This window comes from Phalacrocorax carbo, chromosome 1 (assembly GCF_963921805.1).
Source record: "Phalacrocorax carbo chromosome 1, bPhaCar2.1, whole genome shotgun sequence".
Classification (NCBI taxonomy): domain Eukaryota; kingdom Metazoa; phylum Chordata; class Aves; order Suliformes; family Phalacrocoracidae; genus Phalacrocorax; species Phalacrocorax carbo.
In genome coordinates, this window is record NC_087513.1 from 42,670,681 (window position 1) to 42,697,793 (window position 27,113).

A 27,113-nucleotide genomic window follows, 5' to 3' on the forward strand; every position below is an offset into this window, starting at 1 on the left:
CAGCAGCGGGAAAGAAGGACAATGAAAACAGTGTTAGTTCATAACTAAAATACAACATGCACCTCAATACCAAAGGCAAGACCTCAAGAGACTTAGCAGTTCAGAAAGGTTGAAGCAAAAAAAACTGACAAACATGCCTAGAGAGAAGCCATTAATAGAAGCCATCATCATATATGGTTAGTAAACAGCAACTGCCCCAACTGCTAATTCTGAGTGGAACCTCTCCATCAGCAATTTAGTGCTCCTATGACTTGATATGCAATATATTTTGAGAGATTTTTAGCCGGAATGTTTTCAGAAGACTAAAGCTCTAAGAAAGCTGAAATAACACAAAATTTGTTTCTAAAACAGCTCCACTTTCAGACAAGTGTTTCGGAAAGACAAAAACTTTTAAAGCCATCAGTAATGTGGAAGCACCCACTACCGCCAGATCCAAGCCTAACTGCTTTTGCACATAAACATGAACTTGGAAGCCACAGATTCAGTTCATCGACAAACTTTTAAATGGCTTAGGATACCAGACAGGCAGTGCAGCTTTAAATTTAAGAGGACCTTTTATATCCAAGTATTTCCAAAGAATCAAGTTGTATAAAAAGTTATCTCTGTCCCACTGAATGCATCAAATATCTGCACTACAGGAGAGTAATTATATAGTAATAGTCTGTACTCCTTTCTACCATTTGATCTGAAATCTTTTATAAATCTTTTGTACCCAAAGCCACAATCAGGGCTAAGATCCCACTGTGCTCAGCTGTATACAGATGTAAGGTAAGTTCCACCTATGTCTTAAAGGTTTTACTACCTCTGAAACCCATGAATAACAGAAAGGAGGAAAAAACAAGCATACTGATCAGCATGAACGTTTCCCACTTAAAAATAAAATCAATCTAAGCATGCTGTATCTTCTATATCCCAAACAAAAAAAACTTCTGCACCATAAGGAGAGAAATCCTTCCCCTGCTTTAAAGAGGATCTAGTCTCGCCTCTGTTATCAGGACTAAACACCAAGAGACGTAAAAAAAGAAAAATAAAAACCTTAGCAAGCGGGAGTCTGTTCTTACACTCCTGATCTCAAAACACAGATTTGTATTCCTCATGGCTGCCTAGTGGTGTTAAACTGACATCGCAATGTGCAAATGTAAAGTACTGCAATGAGAATACAGCAATTGCAGTACACGTCACTGGGAAGTTGAGGGAACCCTCCTTTCATTATTTTGCACTTTCTGAATAGGCTTGATTAAACAAGAGAGGCTGAAGTAAATTGTAAGTGCATTTGGTAAACAACCTTCCATCCCTGTCAAAGACTAAATTTAGGTTAAAGAGTGAAATACTGCTAAAGGAACCCATGAACTTACCAGATAGGTTTAGGTACCAGTACATGACGTGCACTCAAGAATTCAACAGTTTTCAAGGCAAAGTGTTTCTTTTTAAGGTACAGGCAACATACTGCAGAGCAGGAAACAATTCATGTTCGGACTGGAACTATATTACCCTATGGTGGTTTAGATTCAAAAGAATAGTGACTGATAAGAGAGCAAGATAGAGGAGTCTGCAGTAACTGTACAGAGATCCAGCAACTGACTGAAGGACTGGGAGCACCACTATTCAGCACTGGTCTGCTTTATTTCACACTAAAAGTTGGAAAGCAAGAGATGAGAACTGGAGAAGTAAATCATTAACAGACACATAGGATCGGACGTTCCTAAGACTCAGACAGCATGTTCACTCGCAGTGCCTACTTACGCATTGAAGAAAGAGTGAAAAAGCACCACAGCAGGTCCTGTCTCCCTGCCTGCCTCTCAAGCAGCCTTGACCAAGATACAACATGACACCACAGAGCAAGGCGCCAGTCACCTGAGACGATGCAGGGGCTTTTTATGTAAATATTTTAGCACTGCATGGTTAATCCTATGAACTGGTACAAACAGCTCCTATGCCAGAGGCTGAAACACAAGCCTGCCTAACTCTGTCCCTGATGTTCTCCAACAGACATTCTGTTTACACACCAAACTGCCCCTGTTGCTGGTCAACCCCCTCTCTTCACTAGCACTATTTGGGCCTGTGTATTTTCCAAAAACCTGCAGACTCTATATTTCTAGTATTGATGCAAGATGTTAAGATGCTGAAATGAGACTATTTTGGCCAAAAAGACCTCTTCATGTTCCAATAGCCTATTGCACCTCTTTCATCTGCAATTCATATCACTGCAGATTGGGGATCCAAAACCCTAAGGGAAGAGAACATGACAGTTTTACTACTTGAATATTTTTTTCTGAAAAGAATGCGCTCAGGGCATTTCTGTCCATCATCTCCCACAATTTTTATACCAAATATAAGAAATTCAGAGAAACATACACTTATTTCCAGATACACAGCCTACCCTTATTTTCACATTTATTTAATTGATGACTTTGATCACAGATTACAGAATAAGTCCTTTGACAAGGGAGATTCTCAATGCTACATGATTGATTTAGCTTCTGCTGAGGCACATTTAGTTAAAATGTTGCTACCAAAACATGCAAAACCTAGCCCTCCTCCTAGTAAAGTTTTAGGTTAAGACTAAGGAATAAAACCAGCAATATAAACCATCACACAAGACAGCAGCCATAATTCTGTTTTCATATAAAAACAGCTCTGTACTTCAGAAAAGTGCTATTTTTAGACATTCATTCCTCAGCAATAAAGCTTGTAACAACTGCTATTAAACCTAAAATTGTATCTGCCAACTTGTCCTACAAAACAAAATCCTTTTCCTGTTGAAGACTAGGGTAAAAGCAAAAACATACATCACACTAGCAAATCTGCATCTCACGCTACAGAAGGTAAGTTTGTTAAAAATACTTACTAGATTTACACTCTAACCTACACCTAAAGTCTTAATAGGGTTTAAATGCATGTTTTAAAGCCAAGTTAGAGTTCTCACCCTGCAGAAGACAGACTTCTCCTGAAAACAGTCTCTAATATTTGTAAATCACCAAGATTAATCATGTTACATTTAAATTCAGGACCACTAACCCAGCCTACAAAGCTGATCAGTAAAACGGACCTCTATTCTATGCTTTAAGGAAAAAAAGGTACTTTTATGTCTGCTGATGTATTTAAATAGCAAGGATTAACTGTAAAAATTATATCAAAGACAAGTTTTGGTAAAAATCAGAGCCAACTAGACAGTTTTCTTAAAAAATAATTCAGAAAAAGAATGGTTTACATGAAACATTTCCATGCAATATTTTGAGTTCTGGGCAAATGAGGTTTGTTTAATTATTATTTTATAGAAAAATAGGCAAAAGCTGTTCTGAGACAAGAAGTCAAACCAAAGTGTCTAGTATTTTGCACTGCTTTAATGGTGCCAGACTACAAAAATAGTTTGCTAGGCATTCATAAAATTCGTGTTCAGGTACTGTGTCCATAAACCTGGTTATTAGACAGGAAAAGCATTTCATGCAAGGCTTTTCTCCCTAGACTGGTTCTGGAAAGAAAAGCCCACATACGATCATCCCCCTGTACTTGGAACTGGTGAGGCCGCACCTTGAATACTGTGTTCAGTTTTGGGCCCCTCAGACACTGAGGTGCTGGAGCGTGTCCAGAGAAGGGCAATGAAGCTGGTGAAGGGTTTGGAGAGCAGCTCTTATGAGGAGCAGCTGAGGGAACTGGGGTTGTTCAGTCTGGAGAAGAGGAGGCTGAGGGGAGACCTTATCGCTCTCTACAACTACCTGAAAGGAGGTTGTAGTGAGGTGGGTGTTGGTCTCTTCTCCCAGGTCACTAGTAGTAGGATGAGAGGAAATGGCCTCAAGCTGCATCAGGGGAGGTTTAGATTGGATATTGGGAAAAATTTCTTTAACGAAAGAGTGGTCAGGCATTGGAACCAGCTGCCCAGAAAGATGGTGGAGTCACCATCCCTGGGGGTATTTAAAAGACGTGTAGACGTGGCACTTCAGGACATGATTTAGGAGGCATGGTGGTGTTGGGGTGACGGTTGGACTTGATAATCCTAGAGTTCTTTTCCAACCTTAATTATTCTATGAGTCCATCATTAAGCTCTGTGATCACCTCCTCTGTTTTTCTTTTACACACAAGCCAAAAATACATTAGAAAGCTGACACCTCTGAAAACGACTTTTTCAAGTACCTCTTAGAAACCCCCCAAATGACTTAAACCATGTAGCAAAATGTTGATCAGTGTTCTTCATGCATATTTGAAACTCATGCATTTAATGAATTTTAATCAGAGAAATGGAACTTAAAAAATAAAATTCAGATTGTTCAGTTTTACAGACTTTTAGCTGCAATCTCAAACATGACCCTTCAAAAAATTTAAAATTCTAGGAATTGTCAGGATTTGTACACACTCAAGGTCTTCAGAATTACTGGGTCCAATCTCTCTTAAAATATATGCTTTTTTGTTTTTTTAATATGTCAGTTTCAAATTTTTATTATGATGTACAGACCAAGTATATCAGAATCCCAGATAAGCTTTCAGAAATGTTTCTAACAGCTGTAGTGCAACACACAAAACTTCACACTGTAACTAAAATTACAGTAACTAAAATAAATTAAGATAGACAATTACCCCACTAAATGATATTTTGGGAAGAAATGCTTGGAGTAGTCAATCACAGTATACTATCAGCTAAAAAAATTTTTTTCTTAGATGACACTTCAGATACCTAATCACATAGGATGAAAAGCAAATCTATCCTTACAATCAGAATTCTGCTGAAGCAGACTTGGTAAAACATATAGAGCCTCATTTCAAGATAGCTTCTTAAAATTATGCTATTGTGAAGGCATGTCACAAAAAGAAAACTAGCACATTTCAAGTTACTTTCAAGTTTATCATAAACTGGTTTTTTTTATTATTATTATTATTTTAGGAAACAAGGAGCCCAGCAACTGAATTGACAGGATTTTTAAAAAAATATATCCTATTACACAGTCGACAGATGATATAGTATGTTGCGCCTGAGATGTAGATGCATTGGCCCTGCAATAAATCAATGAAAAAACCCAAGGATTTTCTTAATGCACTGCAAACCAACTTGTCTCCAAATTAATCACTTAAGATAAAAGCAGTAATAAGACACTTGATCAAATCAATAGCTCCATGTAGTAGTTGAACCATCACAAATCAAGTTGGTCACTAATGAGGTGTTAAACTTGAGCTTCACCCTCAGTCGCAGAAAAAGTATCCTATTTTGCCTTAGGGAGGCAGTGCTTTGTACCAGAAAGCAGCTTTGGAAACTAAAAACATTTCCTGCTTCAGCCACTAGGGTGTTTCCATATAAGCCTGTGGAAAAAATGAATTCTTAGATAATGTCAACATTATGACGATGATTAAGTGTCATAGTACTCACTAGCCTTTCCTGTTTTTCAATTGTGCTTAGAAAGGAAAAGCTGGTATTTTCACTTCAGAAATTTTATAATTGGCACAGATTATTAACTCTTGCACCTGAAATAACTCTCATAACATATAATTATCACTTGTCCTACCTTTTCTGCTCCTCATTCCACCAAGAAATACATTAGTCTTTTTTTTTTGTCCAGAGTGACTAACTACTAAAGGGCCAATTAGTAAGACTGAGAGGAATACCTTTTTCTTTCAGGACTCAGAGACATCAAGGATCAAATCCAAGAACTGAATGTTTCTTGACATCCAGCCCTCTTGCCACAACAATCTAGCAAATAATGGGTGATACAACATGATATTCCAAATGCATTCACCAGAAAAGTATCAATTCAAACCAGAACAGATTCAAGGCGTTCAATTCTCTCCCTGCTAAAGCATCTTCACATTCATATGATTACCTGAAACCATATTTAAGTTACTCACTGAATTTCTATCAAGTTCCCCGTCAACTGGAACGGTCTCCATGCTGAAAGGGCGTGTTGTCTGTTCTATTAGAGTTCTTCCATCCTGCTACTCGAGATCCTGGAGGGTGAAAGAAAAATGCAACAATTTAATTCCAATGGCTGAAGCCTGTCAGACCCACCGACTCTCTCCTCTATGTTTTAAGAGGGTAAATAGTATCCTATTACAAACTTGTGTATATTATGGTTCCTTGCAAAACATGCACATTACCCATAAAAATGAACTTTTTAGGAACAAAGGGAGAGCACAGTTTCAAATAAAACAGCCAAAACAAAACCCATTCACAGAAGCAAGTGCTTACTTTTAACCATGCTTACATCAAATAAGGATGCTGGAAGAAAACAAGCAAAAGAAGAAAAAACAAAACAAAACAAAACAAACAACAAACCACAGGTTTTGCCCCATATTTCCCCATCCCAGAGTCCCCAGCAGCACACCACTCCTGCCCTGCAGGCACGTGAACACGACCTGTTTGTGTATGTAAAAGCTATTCTGGAGCAGTCAGAGTTTATACTCAGCATAACTCTTCAGAAACAGCCACGTTTTGCTTTGTGGAACAGAAACACAGAAATTACATCATTTGTGCAAGCCAGCACCCCCTGTGGCAGAGCGGGCACTCAGCTGGCAATCACCACACACAGCCAGAAAGCAATGCCTCGTTCTCTAGACATTTCCTATTTACTTTTTTTCCTAAAGAATGAAAACTACAATAAACCTTAGTATTCACACCACATTTGAAGTCACAGGTTAGACAAGAAAACGGTCTGGAATCAAGCAAAACTTGGTGGAAAAAAACATGCCTTAACCATTCGTTCATTTCATAGATATGAGGATGGAAGCAGAACAGGATGGGATGCCTGCAGAGATGCCCATCTACAGCCCATTGCTCTGCTTCTCTCTCCAAGGCTCCCATCAGCAAAAGATACAAGTGTACAGCTGTAAACTGGCCTGTTCAAAACAGTAAAGCCAGCATCCTGCAGGTAAAAAACCCTTCAGTTCCACCCTCACACTGCCCTTCCCTCCAGCCAAAGCAAGTATTCAGAGAATTAGCCCAAGGACATTTTTTTTAGTTTTTGTCCTGGGTGGGGTGAGTGGGCAGGAAGCAGCTGAGTTACAAGCCAGATTGCTGAACCAACACTTGTGCAAAAGCAGGGGTAGCATGGAAACAATGACTTTTTTAAACTATGGTGTTAGCATACATCAAGCTGCAGCTTCAGCTCAAGCTTTAGCGGAAACAGATTAACTGAGGACACGGGTGAGGAGGGTGGAGGTGGGAGGAGGCATCACAGCTCCTCCAGGGAGCCTGAGGAGCGTCCTGGGTGTAGGAGGACAGGAAAAGGGCAAGGAGAGGACCGGGAGAGAACACAAGGTCTTGTGGTTCAAAGCCTGCCTCAGGAAATACACACTCATGAAAACAAATCTCACTATAAAGAACAATCATTTATTCAACTTCTTTCCATGTTTTTATTATCATATTTTGTGTTCTCATATTATGTAAAGCACATGAGAATTAAAAATCCTTTAGGAAGAACACACAGTATTAACACACTATAGCAAGTTACCACATATGCCGCTAAAACACAAAAGAAAGCGTTAATAAAACGTTTAACAAAAAGAGTGTGTGCTAAAGAAACTGCAAAGTTTATACTTCTGACTCAGTTCAAAAAACTAACGAGGATCTTACTGAAGTACCTGAGTAATTACCGAGGCAGCACGTAACTGGGAAGCATACGGCTAGATGCTTTCATGTAAGTTAGAAACAGTAGACATCTGAAGGGTGATGATTACAAGTGATTAATTTGCATTAATAAAATGAAAGATGGCATTACCACAGAGAGAGGAATTCACCCCAGAAGCTCTGTTTCCCAGAACGGTAGGTACTGCAACATACCAATGCTGGGGATGCAGAACTGGATAACGTCTCCTGGAGATTGCTCCTTGTCATCTCTCCCCGCACACCCATGTTAGGTTCTGTTATTAGCAGGCAATTCAGCAACACCAGGCTGCGTACGTATTCAATTTATGGAAACACTAAACTCTCTTAAACAGTATGAAAAAATGAGTGGCGCTGCAAACAGAGGTATACCCTGATATTTAAAGCAGTTAGTCAGCTTTTTTAGTTACGCAAACTTGCAGCCATACTCAGTTATCCAAATAAACAGATCTTTCCTGACACAGGAACATTCACCCTAAAAGAGTTTTAAACACGCCTCTATTTTTAACAGACATTTTTTAACTCATAATTGTTATTGTCAACACTTCTGGTGTACTCTGCTCCTCTGTTCATTCACATGACCACAGCCGCTACACCCTGCCTTATCTCATTCCAGAGAGTATTACCATTTTACAGGTACCCTAATGTTTAATTCTTAGCAGCCATGGTTGTCCATGGTCCCCAGGAAACTCATCATCCACCAGGGTCCCAAAGACTGAAGAGAAGTTATCTGGAAGGAGAGAGAAAATTCTGCCTGCTCATGTTTCAACAGACATGCAGAGTAAAGGAGGTGCACAAATGGTTAAGGACTACCTTCCCCCACATTGTTTGGCTTGTGAGCAGACAGCCAGCTTGGCTTATTTTTCTTGGCAAAATGAAGGCTGAAAGTGAACAATATTGCTTCTGAAATATGCCAAAATAAACACCAAGGAGGGAAAAGGACTCTCTCAGCAAAACGATATTGCCAAAAAGGCAATATGTACTTAGAGAACAGATTTATTCTGAAAATTACAGACTGCTTCCAACCATTCGAGCCCCAAGGCTTTGAAACAACTTCCCCATCAACGTAGGGAAGGGGAATTTATTTATTGGTAAATACAGCCAGGTTATTATGAGGGGTGCTTCTACAAGTAAGTGGGCTCTTTTCCACTTCAGCTAACCCAACCATTAGATTTGAAGACACAACCCCAAATTTAAATAATCATCTTTTTAGCTTTTAGAAGACATTTATGACATGCCTTTTCTGCTCTCTCCACACTCACAAGTGTTTGCAATTCAGTTGTCTGCCTGGTTGGTTTGTTTGGGACTTCAGTTAACAGATGTTCCTGTTTCACAATCACAATTCTGAAGAGCTTAATGTTCAGAAAGGCACACATGAACTGAAATTATTTGTAAAGAATTATATGATGGCATCCCAGCTAATCACCTGTGTTTCTTTTATAGACAAAGGATATGAACTGGTAGTTAGAAAGGTATTGCTCATTTTATAGCAGCTGTACCAATTGGCCAAATCATGCCACAAAATAAGGTATTTCTCACCAATGGTGAAGAGCGTCTAGGGTGATCACCTCAGGAGCACATTTAAAGCAGAAGGGAGATGCATCCTACTTATCATATGATCAACAACCTATCATGTTAACACCTGTATTTCATCTTAATTTATTTTAGCAAATTGCATCAGCCATTGGTAGTTTGCTTTTTGTAACAGTCTGATTTTCAGTTAGCTGCCCCTTAAGAACCTTATGGAAAATCTTGCTTGGGTCTGATAGAAGCAAAGGAAAGCAAGCTCAAGGAAAGCTACTACTCTGTGTGAACAGAATTTTATCTATCTATACATATGTATACTGAAATGTCTTACGTGACTTCCTACCTCTTCCTAACTTCCAATTTAAAAAAAAAAAAAAATCTCAAAGGCCGTAAGAGTTTGCTTCATGTCCTGCATTAGGGTCACAACAACCCCATGCAACGCTGCAGGCCTGGGGAAGAGCGGCTGGAGAGCTGCCCGGCAGAGAAGGACCTGGGGGTGGTGGTTGACAGACAGCTGAACATGAGCCAGCGGTGTGCCCAGGTGGCCAGGAAGGCCAACAGCATCCGGGCTTGTATCAGGAATAGTGTGGCCAGCAGGAGCAGGGAAGTGATCATGACACTGTACTCGGCACTGGTGAGGCCGCACCTTGAATATTGTGTTCAGTTTTGGGCCCCTCACTACAAGAGGGACATTGAGGTGCTGGAGCGTGTCCAGAGAAGGGCAACAAAGCTGGTGAAGGGTCTGGAGAGCAGCTCTTATGAGGAGAGGTTGCGGGAACTGGGGTTGTTTAGCCTGGAGAAGAGGAGGCTGAGGGGAGACCTTATCACTCTCTACAACTACCTGAAAGGAGGTTGTAGTGAGGTGGGTGTTGGTCTCTTCTCCCAATTAACAAGTGATAGGATGAGAGGAAACTGCTTCAAGCTGCATCAGAGGAGGTTTAGATTGGATATTAGGAAAAATTTCTTTACTGAAAGAGTGGTCAGGCATTGGAACTGGCTGCCCAGAAAGATGGTGGAGTCACCATCCCTGGGGGTATTTAAGAAGACATGGAACTTCAGAGACATGGTTTAGTGGTGGACTTGGCACTGTTAGGTTTACAACTGGACTCAATCTTTCCAACCTAAATGATTCTACGATGCCATAATGTTACATGATATTCTCTGAGGTATAGTTGCACAGGTCACAGAGCAAAAGCAGCAGATGCTGTGGCTGTGTCAGAAGTCTCTGTGGCAGCCTATCTTTATTCACACCTTTATAGAAAAGTGGATTTGGTGGTGTTCTGTACATTCTGTATGGTAACCAGATTTTTATTGTGGCAGTGTTTACCGCAGCAATAAGTTCATTTAACTTAATAAAGGGGTATCAGGAAAGATAAGCCCTTTTTTCTCCAGCATAAGGCAGGCTCCTCACCAAATAAGTAACTTGTACCAGGCATACTAGAGTTTAAACCTGAGTCCATGGCAGTAATACCCTATTGGAGGTATGCTTCCAACATTAAAACTGTAATTCACTGCACAAAAGGACTCCTCTTCCCCTTCTCCCACAGAAGATTAGCTTCTGTTCAAACACTGCACTAAATTTGGAGAATTTCATCAAGAGTCTTTGCCTGATCTCATGTCTCAGGCGCTTGCTACGCTACCCCCTGTATCCTCACTGCCCTGCCACGAGTTCCTGAATTTCAGCCAAGGTGGAGCCACAAAGTGAAAGTAGTAGAGATGACCCCTGAATCTAATACATTTTCTGTTTAATCGATGGACCAAGTTACTTGAGCACCTGCATACTTCATTATATAGGCAGGTTTTACCTTTCTCCCTAAGTACTATCACCTACGGTCACTAGATAGGGCATTTGCACCGTGATACTGTTTTGTGATATCTTATAATTGTCAGAGTACCTCTTACACTCCAGCACCCCACCTCATAGGCAAGGTATAGCCTCACCTGTGACCTGCTAATGGGCTGCACTGAGTACATGGGCAAACAGCTACTGCACGCTGATCTTTTCCAAAGGCAAAACATTCTCCATGGCTCTAACCTCCCAGCTCTAACTGACCTGCTAAGCTCTGCTGGATGCCTGCCTTCTTTCTTTAAGGCCTAAAGTAAGTTAATGCACTTATCCGATACCCGTCTTGGGTAATTTAAGAGTATATTGTAAATTTCTTTAAGATGACACAGGCATAATTCATTGGCTTCAAAGATCAATGTGGCAACAAGCATGGGCAAGGCACTCTAGGTGAAAAGAAACCTAGTTGTTTACATTGGCATCAGGAAGGGTAAAAATCCACCTAGGTCCTTGCTGGAAAGCAGAGTCACAACAGTAACAGAGAAATACTATTCCACAGGGAATCACAGAATGGCTGAAATAGGAGGAACCTCTGGAAGTTACCTTGTCCAACCCCCCTTTTGCATTAGGGCACCTAGGCAGCCTTTGAGTATCTCCAAGGATGGAGACTCCGCAACCTCCCTGGGCAACCTGCGCAGTGTTCGGTCACCCTTACATTAAAAAAGTGTTTCCTGATGTTGAGAAGGAACCTCCTGTGTTTCAGTATGTGCCCACTGCCTCTTTTCCCATCACTGGGCACCACTGGGAAGAGCCTGGCTCTGTCACCTTTAAATCCTCCCACATTGATGAGACCCTGCCCCGAGCCTTCTCTTCTCCAGGCTGAACAGCCCCAGCTTTCCCTCATATAAGAGATGATCCAGACCCCTGATCGTCTTCATGGCCATTCACTGGACTCTCTCCAGTATGCCCAAATCTTTCTTGTACTGGGGAGCCCAGAACTGGACCCAGCACTCAAGTTGTGGCCTCACCAGTGTTGAGTAGAGGGGAGGGATCATTACCCTCAACCTGCTGGCAATGCTTTGTCTAATTCATCCAAGGATACGATTCACCTTCATGGCAAGGGCATGTTGCTGGCTCATGTTCAACTTGCTGCCCATCAGGGTCACCAGGTGACCCCTAGGTACGCACCTCTCAGGTGTGGTTATCAGTGCATTCAGTTCAGTAAGGTCCATCAGGAAGTTTAAAGTAATACTTGAGAAAGGTATCCAAGTGCTAAAAAAAAAAAAAAAAGAAAAGTTTAAAAAAAAAAGAGCTCATGGGGATAGGATCAGTTTTAAGAGATTAAAGGAAATCTATATCCTAAATCTAACTAGGGTGATCAAGCCAAGGCTCTCAAATAATCTAAGTGTCATTCAACAGTCCTATGACAGGGTGAAGGCACTTCATGCAGTGGGGGAGCAGCAATAGCACAAAAGGTAATAAAGGTACATGTCTCACTTTCAAGGCTGTCTGAATCCAGTGCACCAGAGGAACTACAGCCCCTGGATGTAGTATGAGGCCACAAGTCGTCTCTCAGGCCAGCTTCTTGCACATGACACAATGTCACTGCATGCCAAGGACCCCACATATGCTGAGACTAGTTCTGAGACAACAGGAGCTGAAGCTGAGTTATTGGTAAAAATGGAGTGGGGCCAACAGGGTCAAAAGATTCAGCAAAAGATCTGGTAAACAAATAAATTATAATTTTTTCTGAACATTCAAACTAAGCATCTTACACACGTGAACAAGACCTTGGAGTAACTAGGAAGGTGATCTATTCTGTCATTATAGAAGAGACATTTGAGAGCTGAGTAAATCTCTAGGTTCAATTCCTTCTGCTGTAAAGTCAGGCCAAATAGGAGAGCTTGACAAAACCAGTAATAATACAGGGGAAGTTGTAGATAACTAACTGCATGGTTGCATTAACCCTGAACTGCAATGTTTGAATGCTCAAAGGTCTGCTACAGGTATAACCACAGCAGACTCAACAACTGCTTCATGCATATCCCCCAAGTACATTGTGATAACTTAATGTTATCAGTCACCAAATACACCCTTATGAAACATTTCCTTCCATCCTCAGTTTCATCACCTGCCTTCTCATTTCCTGAACGACCAGTCCACATGCAAAGAAAGATGTTTCCTCTGTTTCTGTGTTGCTGTTGTCGGGGGGGAGGGGGGGGAGGCAAAAAACACCCACACAAATGGAGTTGAAGTGCTTAAAAACAAGGACTTGAAAACATCTCTCATCTAGAAAAAACTTGGAAAGCAGAAGCACAGTTCAGATACCTCAGCTATCTTTTGAGAGTGATAGATGGCAGTGAATGCCAAGAAAAGGATAGAAAACTTCTGAACAGCCACTGCAACTTTAATATAAATTACTACCTTAAACAGGTGCCCCAAAGGTAAACCCGATAAAAATGAAGGAGTACAGAAGGGGTGGTAAGAGCCACCTCCAGGTATTAAAACCCAGCATCCTCTCAAAACTCAAAGTCCCAGGTATTCTGGAGCCCTTTCACCATTAAGATGCACTTCAGAGCTCCCCAACCTGTCCCAGTCTTTGTAATGCATTATTTTGCAAGACTGCTCCCACAATCCAAAGGAGCTGTAGGTCTCAATACTAAAAATGGTTATTTCTTCACATAAGCGTATCTGGTTACCTAGACCATTATCCACTTTGCCTCTACAGGCCAGTTTTATCTAGGGCTCAGTCTAACTTTTGAGGATAAGAACAAGAGAAGCATTAAACTCTTTGCATTTATTAAGCTTGAACCAGAGAACACCTATGAAGCTTCATAAAATATTAAAGATTTGTTCTGCTTTGTTGTGATGGTGTAGGAAAAGAAGATTCAATCAAACCTTACCTACGCAAATCTAGCATTTTATTTTTACATTTCAAGATGCTGCAGTACCAACCAGAAAAATAACCAAGTGGATGCCAAACCAACCTTACAGCAGATACACTTGTACGAATACTAGCATTGTCTAAACAAGGTTAAATTGGGCAACAACAGCGTCAAAAAAAAAAAAAGCAAAACAGATGCAGACTAAATGGTTAGACACATTGCAAACCATGTTTTTATTTCACAACTCCACCCCAGACACAAAGGCACATTTGCTATTTGCGTCTTGTGTTTTTCCTGTCCAAAGATGACAAACTAAAGAAGCTTTAAGAAAGCAACATGACGAATGTAGCAATTTTAAGTCAGGGAATCCTGCCTTTCTTCTAGCAGCATTAGAAATTTTCTTTTACAACTGTAAAGGTACTACTAATAGCTTCCCACTCCCTGCCCCCATCTATCTAGTCAACCCATGTTCATCTAGAGGTTTGCTTTAGAAGCCTAGATACTCCTATTAATATCTCAGAGTAAAAAAAAAAGTTGTTCTGCACTGTGATGAGAGGCCAGCTCATACTCCCTGTGGTTTCTCACCTCCGCAGCCGCAGAACTTGCAGTGTGACACGCTCCTCTAGACACAGCTGCAAGTGGTCAAGAAGACTACTAGTCCTCCACACCTGGTTCTCACCTCTGCCTTCCCCAATGCAGCTGACACCTTTCTGACTGGCCCACAGGCTGGTCTGCGCCGGTGCTCCTGAACCCTCTTCTGTCAGAGGGACACCCACTGTTGCAAATTATTTTAAACAGACACTCTCAAAACAGATCACTTAAACTGAGCTAGGCCATGGGACTTTGCGCCTACCTTTCTGCTTGCAGGTCTGGCACAGCAGTGGTAAAGGACAGCTGAGGGCCACCTCTTAACACACCTCTGTTCCAACCATAACAGCCTGTGCAAGCATGGACTGCGTCTACAGCTACAGACTGGCCCAACACCAGCTGGAAACTACTGCAGGAAATGAAGGGAGTTAGGCCAATGCAAAAGGAAAAGCAATGTTGTTGTTGTTGTTAAAAGTTTTTCTGAAATTAAAAAGTCAGTAGCTACATTTCCACAGACAAGATGAATGGGTGGCAGAACAAGTCCTTCCATTTCTGATGCCGAACTGGAATCAGTTGCTGTCCTGAGACACGAGACAGATATGGATTTCCTCTACATGGAACTTTCCAAAACAAAATCCAACTTTGCTTTTCCCAAAACAAACATTTTTCTCTTTTCCCCTCAACAGACGTTACTGTCAAATACATAGTCAAAGCATTAAAAAAAGACACTATTTCAAGGCTATGAAAAATACTTTAAGCATATAAGAACTAATTCATTGTGCTGAAAAAGCCTCAATAAGGGGATGCTAAAAGTCTACTTTAATACTTCAAATGATGCAGAATACTACCTTCAGAGATGAAACCCTCTAAACATCTCAGTTATAATGCAATCACAGATATAGAAACATTTTAAGTCTCACACGCAGGTCAAGAATACAATTGACTTTGTAAGGAATAAAGTTTCGGAGAGCCATTCTGAGATTTTATCTATAAATGACTGCAAGCAATCATACTATTGAAGATCAATTAATTACCAACTGCCAGGTGAACTATACGTGACTAGATGAGTGCTCTTTACCTACTGCAAATAAACTAAGAAGTTAGCTTGAACTACTGTAAAGTTGCTGTATCTCAGAAGCTGCAGTGACTTTGTTTGGACAGATAGGAACCATTATGCAGACAGTTCATTGCCACATCAACAGATATTGCAGCTAATTTCCTACATTGCTTAAGTCAGCTCAGAGAGAAACAAACACAAGCAAGATTCCAGCTTGTAACAATTTCAGAATATGTACCGGGCCAGACAGTTACTGTAAAACATTTTGCTTACTAAGAGTTTACAAACAACTTGCAGTTTTAATATGAACACCAAGCAACTATCTCAGGCATTAGAGCACATATCACTTATGTTACAATACCATTTATGTTTAAAAAGTCTCTATTGCTGGGGATGGACAAGAACATTTTTCCAAGACTGTCCAAAAGACTACGCAGTCCTCTCCTTAAGGAGAGCCATCTTCTTTTCTCACAGATTACCTCTCTGGGTCCTGCTAATAAGAACCAAGAACCCACTTCACAGGGGCTCAGCTAAGAGAGTAACTGCAATCCTAATTTCCACTCTAAACTGAAATACATGAAACAGAAAAATCAATGCAAGTTCTAACATTAAAAGCATGAAAGAAGACTTAACAGACAACTCTCAGTCGAGCTCTGCTTAGCTGCTATACAGTTATATTGTGTTTGAGAGGTTTTTATGAAATGGACTTTCTGTGGGATTAAACATGGTGGATATTTCGAACAGGAACATAATGTTTATTCTCACGTACAATTTAGTTTTCTTATTTTGGCAGCACTGTCTCTCCTTTATATTAAAATACAGCTGATGACCATAATTTAGATTTCTTTTGGCTAATGCCAGAAGGTAGTTTCCACAGTTTCAAGATACAGGATATCTGTATGAGAATTTAGGAACAAAAGGCCAAAGAAGCTTCCTGCAATAGGAAAAACCCTAGAAATTCTAACTTAAAGCAGCAGCAGGTTCAAACAGGCAGCAATAGTATCTGGCTTACACATCATGGTTTATTAAAAAGATTTAGAAAGTCTAATTTAGATTTCCATTGTTTATGCCAAGGTTACAGGTTTTTTCTTGCCTAATTAAAATGAGCTGATGAACCTAACTTCTGGTTTTCACATGTCAATGCTATTCTACATATTTGCAATTCAGGACCTTTCACAGGCTTTTGGGGTGTGTGTTTTTTGTTTGGGAGGTTTTTTGGGGTATTGGGGGGTGAACTGGAAGGTTTTTTGTAGGTGTGGTGGTGGTGGTGTTTTGTGGGGTTTAAGTCACGAACTAGTATTTCAAATAGCCTTTGTACACAGGTTTAACAAGCACTAGTGCTTTTAGCATGAAACATCCAAGCTTGTCTTTCTGAAGCTACTGAGTAACTGCTGATCGACTTTGGTTTGGAACTGCTGCAATAATCTCTCATAGCTTTTAGTTTAACAGGATGAACCAATAGCATTTAAACAATATAACCCCTTCCACAGCAACAGTGAAATATTGTTGCATTGCAGACTTGACAAGTGACCTAGCACTAGACCTCTTATTTCCCCACCCATTTCTCTTCAACAAATTACATGCTCCCCCATGGCATTTCTTTGGGTGATGGGAAGCACCTAGCCTGCCACAACAAGCAGCTATGGAAGAGATACAAGCACAATCAACTGACAAATTACCTGCAATTCGTAGCCCTCAGAAATCAGCTCAATATCGCTGCCTAATCTAAATTAAGGAACTGGTCATGCTATTTGCAACAATAAACAAGTAACTTATATAAAAATCACTTTTGCCAGAGCTGAAAATAGAAGCCGAGCCTTTCACAGATCAAAGGCAGCCCTCAGGAGCTAAACATATTTGTTCCCAAAGCTATCCCATTTCTGAAAAGCCGAATGCTCTTCATTCTGGGAGGAGACACCAAGATTCTCCGTAGCAAGAACCACACATTATCATGGTACATTTAATGTTCTGTTTCATGGACCAACATAAAAGATACTAAATTAATTCAACCAGAGGAGGAAGTATGTGTCATAGTTGGAATAATAGGGTTCTGTTCCTTAACAACCAGGGAGTGGTTATAAGGTCACTTCACATAGCACAGCCAGGAAAACAATGTCTTGACACTTCCCTGGAAGTTCTTTCAAATGCTTCAGAGAAGAAAACAAAGAGAGGGGAAAAAAAAAACAACAAAACCTAGCACCCAGGACAAAGAATTATTCCCTTCAGGGCCAAACAAATATTGAAAGGACAAGAGACCCTCTCCTGCCCTTCCACCCAGTCTACTCAAGTAGTGGGAATTCTCTTTCCCATAAAATGGGTTAGCAGGGCCATCAGAGAGCTTGAGCACGTGATTTAAGGTGAATGTTATCCTCTCAGCTCTGCAATCCCATAGGACTATGTGATATGCAATCTTGAATCTTGCTTCCTCACCATTGCCTATCCATCCCCTCAATACTCAGCTAGTTAAGGGAAGTCAGAATAGCATGGTGCAGGTTGTCAGAGACACTGCACAGTTTGGAAACCCAGGGACAGAGTGAAGACAGGCATCAATGCCCAGAAGGAAGGCTGCAACCCTTGAGAGCTCCAGCAAATTCAGTTGGTGTTTTTACAATAAATAAGGGAAAGAATACTTCCTAGAGAGAATGTACTTATTTTTTAAAGAGAAAAACTACATCCTTCCCTTCACAGGATTACCTCATCCCAATATTGTCACCAAAACTGACAAGAGTTATCAGTTTAATAGCATTTTACAGTTTACTTTCACATTTAAAATCACACATAATACCAAGATAACGCTAGCTTAACTACCAAGATAATATTAGCATAAAGCAATTCAATACCCTGTATTTCTGCCACAGCAGTTAACTACACCTCTAGGTATCATGTTACACATTTTATTCCCTTGAAGGCAGTTTACGCATGTATTTCAAAGTCTAGCATTTAGGAAGAGAATGAAACGCTTATTTCCATGCTTCATGATGTAAATGGAGCTAGGCAGCATCAGCGCAGGTCTCAGAGCTATAACTGAACGGCAATGTATGTCCCAACCTACTCATAGCCAAGCAGCCACTTCCTGGGGCACATCCCATCTCTGACGCTCATTTTCACACACTGCACTGCGATGTCAGAAGGACGAAAAAGGAATGTACCTGTTTAGATTCCCTGCAGGAGTAGCTGTAAGAATAACTGGTGCTACATGTTTCCAACTGTGTGCTATGCTGAAAGTGGCGACTGGAGAAGTCTTGTGTCCTGCATTTTCAATCCATTAACTGAGTGGCCAGACTGAACATCCAAAACCAGTGGTCACAGATGCAAACCAGTGAACTTCAGCAGGTACGCTGTAATTACAACTAGAGGCTCTAACTTTTAAAACCTCTGATTTCTCCAGGAAATCTTGTAATGAACATGTAGGAGAAGAAAAGGTTTGTTGTTTGGCTGTTTGGTTTTTTGTTTGGATGGTTTTTCAAACTTGTCAAGCAAAAGCACATGTAATACCAATTTCCATTAAAGCAACAAGTGTGCAGAGCCCCTTATTCTCAAAAACACCTAAGGATGCATGATCTTTCCCATGAGAAAGGATTTCTTTCCTTCGTATTGCAGACCTCAGTAGAATTCTGTGACATTTGTAACTTCAGCTTTTTCATATCCAGATTGTCTGCAACACACCTGGAATATGAAATTAAGACCCGGTAACTCTAGGAGTGCTATTAACTTCATAAAATCCCGTTTTTAAGTGAATAGCCACTTGGATATTTCAATGCCATTTATAAGCACCAAACTGTAAAATAACCAAGAAGCTTATCCATCAAAACCACCTAACCAAGCTAAGCACACAAGCATTCTTGTTACACCATGAAGTAATAACCCACTTTCCCCCCAGGAGAAACGCACTGTGCCAATGTTTCACATACAATGAGAAACGACTGTTTCCCAATGTTGATAAGTGTAATTAACCTTCATAACCCTGTCTTTGGCCTTGAACATTAAAGCTGAATTCAGCTTGAAAACCAATTAAAATGTTAAGCAGTCTATCCACTTGGGGGCTGGAGAATGGCATACTGCATTCAATTAAAAAAAAAAAGCAAAGCACAATTGTCTCCTTAGACACCTTCAAGGATCTGTTAGTTGTTTTACTAAAAAATATCATTCATTAAAAAAAAAAATAATCACATTTTAACAAGAACTGAAGAGTTCTTCAATTCTCCATGAAGACCCTGAAACATTAAAGGTTGATGAAGGGAACTCTCTGACCCTAGCAGAATTGAACGTTTAACAGAAAAAAATGGGCACAGAAACAAAGGATAAAGATGAGCTAGGTGGGCTGTGAAGTTTGATTTTGCCTTTTCATGTATCTATTACAACAGATATTAATCATATCAATAAGGGCCAGAATTCATTCTCAGCTTGCACAGTGCGGTTCACATTCAGAGAGCTTAGCTTCATTCTCCGCCAATAAGGTACCCTTATTCATTCTGCCTTTTGGATTGAGTATTGACAAGGAAAGCTACTTAAAATTTATGTTGCAAAACCTGCTTTCTCTACGGTTGCTATTTTTAAATTAGCAGAAGGACTAGACAGGCAGATGGACCTGGAATTCTCATTTTTCTAACTGCTTCTTTCCTAGATGTGAAAAGCACGGAAAATCCTGGGCTACAAATCTTAATTGCAAGGTAAGGCTTCAGACAGACGTCACAGCCAACTAAAAGCCTACATATTCAAAGCTTCATTAAAAAAACAAAAGCACATTTCAGAGTGGTAGAACATCCTCAGAAATCACCTCTGTAAATCCAACTGGCTTTCAAATAATAAGAAATACCACAAAAATACAACCAATTGCCCATTTCAAAAATATCTCTAGGACTGGTGCCGTTCCAGTTTAGACACACAAAGTGCTCCAAACTGATCAGAAGTCATTCTGAACTTTTAAAACATTTTGTTGTATATTTTTCTTCCTCATTGAGACAAAAACATTTTTGGTGACTTTACAATGGGTATCGTACTTCCTCCTACAAAAGTAAAAAGCATAAGCATGTTGACCTGACATGAAATTCAGACACATGGATCTCCAGCTGATGATCAGGTTTCGTTTCAACCCCTTGGTTTTGTTGCAGCTGGGGCAACCACTATGTTATTCTATTACCACACCCTGAAATGAAGGTAATAGAAGATTATAGTCACACCCCTAAGTAACGAAAAGAACAAAAGATTAGAGTAAACCAATACCCAGCCACATACAAGAGCCTTTCAGAGTATCCAGACTCTGAACAAGAGCTATTTTGCATGACAAATACTATCATAGGTGCAGACCAAAAGCACTCTGTGGCTTTACTGAAAAGTAAATTACTATCATTCCTGGTTTCCACACTTTCCCTTTGGAGCTGGAAATTTATACCATACTAACAGATTTTAAGCCAGGTATGAAATTCTACTCTTTTAATAACATTACAATTTTTCCATGCTATTCTGTATACAAGGCTGTCACATCATGACAACAGAAGAAAAATCTGCATCTCTCCATAGTTCCTTGTTGCATGTATTCCTTCACATTAATCACCATTATTAGTGTTTAGGGTCAGATCAAATAAATTAACGGGGGTTTCTTCCCAGTTAAAACACTAGGTAGAAACTCTAAGGAGTTGACTGGTGCCAGGTTACTTTTGACAGCCCTTGTACAAAGCTGTGCTGTAGATGGCAGTATTTTACACAGCTCAGCTCTTTACCTTAACCTGGAGGTAAGTAGCACAATATACAGAATATACTGTAAGGTTGCTGCAAGAACCTTCAGCTTAAGCATTTGCAGAACGTACTGTATGGACTAAGAAAGTATGTAAATTATATTAATTTGAAAAACAAAATCTTCATCCCTTCTCTGCTGACTTACTACAGACATGTACCATAATGCCAATTAAACATAAAAATTTAAGTTACTGCAGCTGAGATAACATCCTTAAAAGAGACTCTCAATTCCTGTTCCCGTGTATGTGATTTGAGCACATTCAGACATTTTGCTTCAGCTGACCAAAATCAAAAGTTTTCTGTAAGAGCCTCAAATTCCTTGCTAGGAAGTGCTGTTCTAATACAGAAGGATCCTCTGGATCCTCTGGGCTTCCAATTTGCCTGGAATCAAGGCATGGACTTTCCAGAAAATACTGGCCTGAACAGCAAACACCTGAGTTTCATGCTAATCTCTCCAACTCATTTCTTTAAGACGGCTCTAGTCCATCAGCAGCAAGCTTTCCATGCAGAACCCCCCAGAAGCAGTCACTTTTGTCTGAAAGGTGACTTTGCCTACTTTATGACACACATGGCATGAGCTTCACAAAAATGAACCACCTCTCAGTCCTGGAAAAGTGACATGCATTCAGGTATATATTGCCTTGACCTGTAATTCCCTTTCTTCCTAAAATTTTAACTGGAGTTCTTTGACAAAAGGAAACTGTGCTATATCCCACTGCTACAACTCTTACACATTCTGCTGCACAAAGTCAATTAAGAGCACAACTGTGAAAACACCATGCCTCCATCATGGTGGGCCCATATTTATTTCATAATGGGTTCAAAACTACTCAACAACTAGCAAGCCAACAGTTTTAGGAACCACCTCAACAGCAACTTCAATTTCCTGCAGCTATGAACACTCACCTAGCTGTCAGCCTCATTATGCATCTCAAGTGACGTACATAAACGCTAGCTCAGACAGGTTCTCCCAAGATACCAAGCATGAGAGCTTCTCATCATAATGCTCACAAATCAGAAATCATAAGAGACCAGCATTTCCACTTCTTATGAGAAAGGACAGCCTGCTTCTCTGAAGATCAAAATTGCTGTCATTGCTGCTCAGCAAAACATTTGCTGGGAACTGCAAGAGGTATGAGACATCAGAAATGGTGATGAAGGAGGAGCAAAAGCCAAGACACAATAACGTGGCATCTTCGTTAAATCTGCGAACATAACAAAGTCCAAGGCTGCAATGCAGAGCAGCCTGATATCACTGTGTTCCACCAGAGTATCAGCAGTAGGGCTGCTACAAGTGTTGGTCCTGGCAAATAAATTTATACTGATAACAACCTCCCTGGACACAGTCCTGGGAGGAGTGGAGTGTTACTATTTTTGCTCGTACAGCTTATGCTTATAGTAGTTTGTTTGGGGCAGGAGGATACACTTGCTGACATAAGCTCCTCCACTGCAGCTTCTCCCACACTGTAACAATAGCGTGATCTTTGCAAGTTAAGCAGCAAAGATTGCCACGCACACAATTCGAGCAGGGGCATTTAGAATTGCACAACAGCAAAATATGCATGTGTGTTGGCAAACTCAAATCAGTGAACACCTGTATTTTTCTCCAGAGAAAGTAAAGCAAAGCATAAGACAGAGAAGAATGCTACTAGATTTCTGAGTTGCTAAGACAGGTAGGACAGCAGCCAAGAAGAAAAACAAATATGTTACTGTATGCTTAAGTGAAAGAAGAAAAAAAGAGGTGTGCATAGGGCTAAAGATAAAATTATTATGGACATGGAAGAGGATGGTAAGGCAAGGTAGTTGTGAGTGATGCTAAACAACGTGGTTATCCAAGCAGGAACTTGAGAATTAAGCTGGGATGGAGAAAAGACATTTAAAAGTGTCAGACAAGTGTAACTGAGGCATCTAATGACACAGAGCAATCGTCTAAAAGATGGCCACAACAGGACAAATGTGGAAATAAAAAAATATATATTTTTTTAAAAACATAGAATAAATTTCAAGCAAACATGATCCTTTAACAGGATGAAGAATAAGCCCACCAGAGCTGAAGTAGGCTTTCATTCAGCGTGGATGGCAACAGCAACACTGTGTCACAAAAGGGCAGATGCTGAAGTTGAAGAACTGCATCTACTACACCCTTCAGTGGTAACACAAAAGTCCCATCTCCTCGTATCTCCTCCTCTAAGACTCAACTCTTGGGACCCTTGAAAAGGGGGTGAGGATTCAGTGACAGCTTTCAGACTGCAAGTTAAAACCCCGATAACATAGACACATATTCCTTCACTGAGGTCTTTTTCCCAGGTTTCACTGACATGAAACTTGTTTAGTAATTACTTTTCACTGCTCTGGAATTTCTGCTGCCTGGGCTGCCCTGCCACAGAGCACGCAGCGCAGGCTGCAGAAGGTCAGCTAAAGCAAGTTGCAAGCATGAAAACACCAGCTGCTCCCTGACAAAAAAAGAACCCAACCAAAAAAACCACCTCCCTTCCTTCCCTCCATCCAAGAATTCAAAGGCTCAAATTCAAGCATCAACTCTATCAAGGCACTAAACTATATTCAGAAAATCATTCTATGAGCCAAAAGCTTGCTTCTACAGAACTTCCTCTAACACCTTAGAGCCCTATGAACCACAACAGATGCTACTCATTTTGCAAGAAAGACAACCCAAGCTTCTTAGGTCTGTATTTTTAAGATAGAAATATCTGCTAAGCAAGTAGTTTACATTTTAATCACCTACGAGAAGCTAGCAGCAAAAAAACAAACCTAATGAAACGAAATTGGTTGTTAACAATGGAAATGCAAGCATTTTTTTTAAACCCACAAACACGTCTATAAAAACTCCTACGATGAATAGTGGTCCAGACTTACGTGCAATATCTCAGACATGTTTCAACTATCACTTCTGGACACTACACCTTGAGAGTAACGTCAGGTCTCTGTCACTCTAGTTTCCCTTTCCTCTACCGTGCCTGCCAGCACAAATGCTTTTGTACATACCATCTTCACAAAAGGTCAACTGCCAGACAATGTTCTGTATTCAGAATTAAAAAAAAAAATTAAAACCTCATTGTTTTTAGTTTATAGTTCTCACGAACAATACACAATAACCTTTACACTATTTACTTGAGATGCAACAAGCCTTAGCTTCCTGAAGTTTAAAATTAAGAACAAAAACCAAAATAGCCAGAGGTTTGAGAGGCCTGAGCCTCCCATTGCTACTCAGCAATACCAAGTGACCACGGTGTTACAGAAGAGCTACTGGTCTCTTTTTCCAAAAGCAGACTAAGCCATGCAGTAGGGTAATTTTTCTGCTGGATCTTCAATAACCTGATACATAAGGTATTGTTGCAAGTTTTACTGCAGAACAAATGTATTAGACAGAAAGACAGGATTTTCAACTGTTCACAGCATGACTATTGTCGTGCTGGGAAGAATTTCAGAGGCATAATGAATTCCTGTAACAAGAGGAAGGAAGACTCCACAATTTATTACACAGAATAATTAAGGAACAGAGCTCAGAAATAAATCCACATAAGGGAACAAAGAACGACAGTGCAGGAAGATAAGTAGAGCAACATCTGCAATATATTTTTCTGAGCTTCCTATTGGCAAATATTTAATCTATATAGGATGTAAAGATAAATAATTTCTTCTCTTTTAGAATTGAAGACTACAGGTGATACTTGGAAGCATTCACAGAATAGAGGAACTGAAACAACACAGCTGAATGTTGAATTTTGCCTTATTCTATTCATGCCCTGATTCCAACTGTGCTGCTTATATGACAATTAAGAAAATGGAGGTTATTTCAGTATATTTACATTACAAGATAACACAAGTCCTGTTCAGAAGTAGGTTATATTTACAAAACCAATCTGTCAGTCACAGAGGAAATTGGCTTAAGAGAAGAAAAAAAACAACCAGTTTGCTTTATTTCATAAAGAGGGATCAAATATCATTTGATAATTAATAAAATACATAGTAAAAAAATGACATATAAAAACTCTGTTCTGGTCACTTTTTAGTAAGAAAAAACAGATATTTATACTCCTTAAATGCTACAACATATATTCATTGATTTATTATGCTGGAAAATATTGACCACCTACCCAATCTTTAATCTTCTTTTTGATATAAATCAAGCTCTGTTTGGGAAGAAAGTAGAAATTAACAATAAGATATACAAGGACAACTTTTTGAAGCTTACTGAAGACAAATATTGTTTATATGCCAAAAACAGGGGAAAATGTACTAAACCTTGTTTTAATTCAACAAGAACATGCCTCGGAAAACCGAAGTAGCACAACTTGTAACCTGTGATCCAACAGTGACTGGAGCACAGGTCTTCTACAAATTTAAAAAACAGAACAAAGCAAAACCTCCAAAACCCAAACCTTCTCTCACCACAGCCCTCATTTCCTTATACCAGTCCTCAGTTTATACAAACAAGAAGAGGATGTTTTCCTGTTCCAAGCTGAGAACTAAACAGAGCTGATAACACTGAAAGGAACTGATTAATAAGCTTAAAACAAAATATTCTTTTTATGCATAGAGAGGAATATCAAGCACTGGTCTTTAAAGCACTGACGGTAAGCATATATAGATAATATTTAATTCAAGTAGCTGACATGGTACAGACCCATCTCTACACTCTCTCAGGTTTATTTTTCACCAGTTTTTCCCTCATTTTGTGGGGCAGCTCCTTGCTCTCCATTCTGTTTTCTACCTTGATCAGCAAGTATAAGCTTTCTACTCGGTGCTTCTTTGCCTCAGCAGGCTTTCTTTTTTAATGAAAGGAGAACTTTTTTTCATCAAGGGAGAACATTCATTCCTGATGATTTCAAAAATCTGTCTTAAAAACCTCTCCTTACATGCAATAGTTCTGTGCATTATTCAAATAGGATCGGCATTTGTGTAGAGGAGGTTTATTTTTACTTGTAAATATCACAGGCCTTAAGCCTATGTTTTCCCCGATGATTTTCTATCACTGGTATTTTAATATAGTAGTTTGCATTAAGATTTATCCAGCCTGTTTTCAAGGCAGCACAGGTTAGTGGCAGTTAAGTATAACTACAATCCTATCTGCAAGCTATAATCAAGGTACCATTTTTAAAACCAGCAAGCAGTAAATCTTTATAGGTAGGTTAGTGTGGGGTCCTTAATTCGCATACAAAGCAAGATTCAAATGTTAGCTTACTAGCTCCTCTCTACAATCACAAAGACTACATTTTAATTACTGGTGAGTTTTCCACTTGATCACAAAAGAAATATTACAGAAGTGTATTTCGGTACAGGAAATATGTACTGTTACATGAATCTTTCAGCCTCCAGCAGGTCATAATGGACAGTCTAGCAAAATCTTTGTGTGAATTTTGAAGCTAGAATTTCTGGCTTAGAATTGCAACTCTTTCTCACATTTTGCACAGATTCAATTTAGATTATTTTTTTAAAGATGCTAATCAAAGCAAAGAGGTACCTTGAAAGTCTACAACTTGCATCATACAGATTAATCAAAGTTGCTTTGCTTATCCATCACAAAAGCTTCTTTTTCTAAGGGAGACTGCAAATAACATGAAGAACTTCAAGTCACAACTACCCCTACTGTTGTGTTAGCCTGAAGACCTAGCCAAGAGCCCTACCCTGAGGACTGCCAGCTAGCAGTTTACAGGAGGTTATCTGCTTCTGATGTATTACTAGTACACTTTTATACACACAAATATATACATGGACACATGCAGATTTTGACAGGTTAAGCAGGTCCTTGAAGTAAAGCAGATGCTACATAGGCACTGTTTGTATCACATACAGACAGCACATACTGCTGTCTATATAAGACAGGCAAGGATAATGCTTTAAAAAAAGAACTAAACCACAAAAACTAAAAACCCCAAACCCTTCCCCCAGCTAGTACTTCTCCGCAGTGTCTGAGCTATCTGGTGGGAATAC

At 39.9% G+C, this 27,113-nt stretch overlaps 1 protein-coding gene across 4 annotated transcripts in view; it reads right to left on the reverse strand.

Moving 5' to 3' along the window:
• The window catches only part of OSBPL8 (oxysterol binding protein like 8), a 95,362-nt gene that overhangs the window by 59,021 nt on the left and 9,228 nt on the right, over positions 1–27,113 (reverse strand). For 3 of the 4 annotated variants that reach the window (XM_064449853.1, XM_064449879.1, XM_064449888.1), the window contains one exon: positions 5,833–5,931. In XM_064449853.1, coding sequence (XP_064305923.1) covers positions 5,833–5,874 — 42 coding nt within the window. In that variant the 5' untranslated portion in view covers positions 5,875–5,931. Of the gene's footprint in view, positions 1–5,832; positions 5,932–12,083; positions 12,168–27,113 lie in introns of those variants that run through there. The other variant, XM_064449863.1, reaches the window with a different exon arrangement.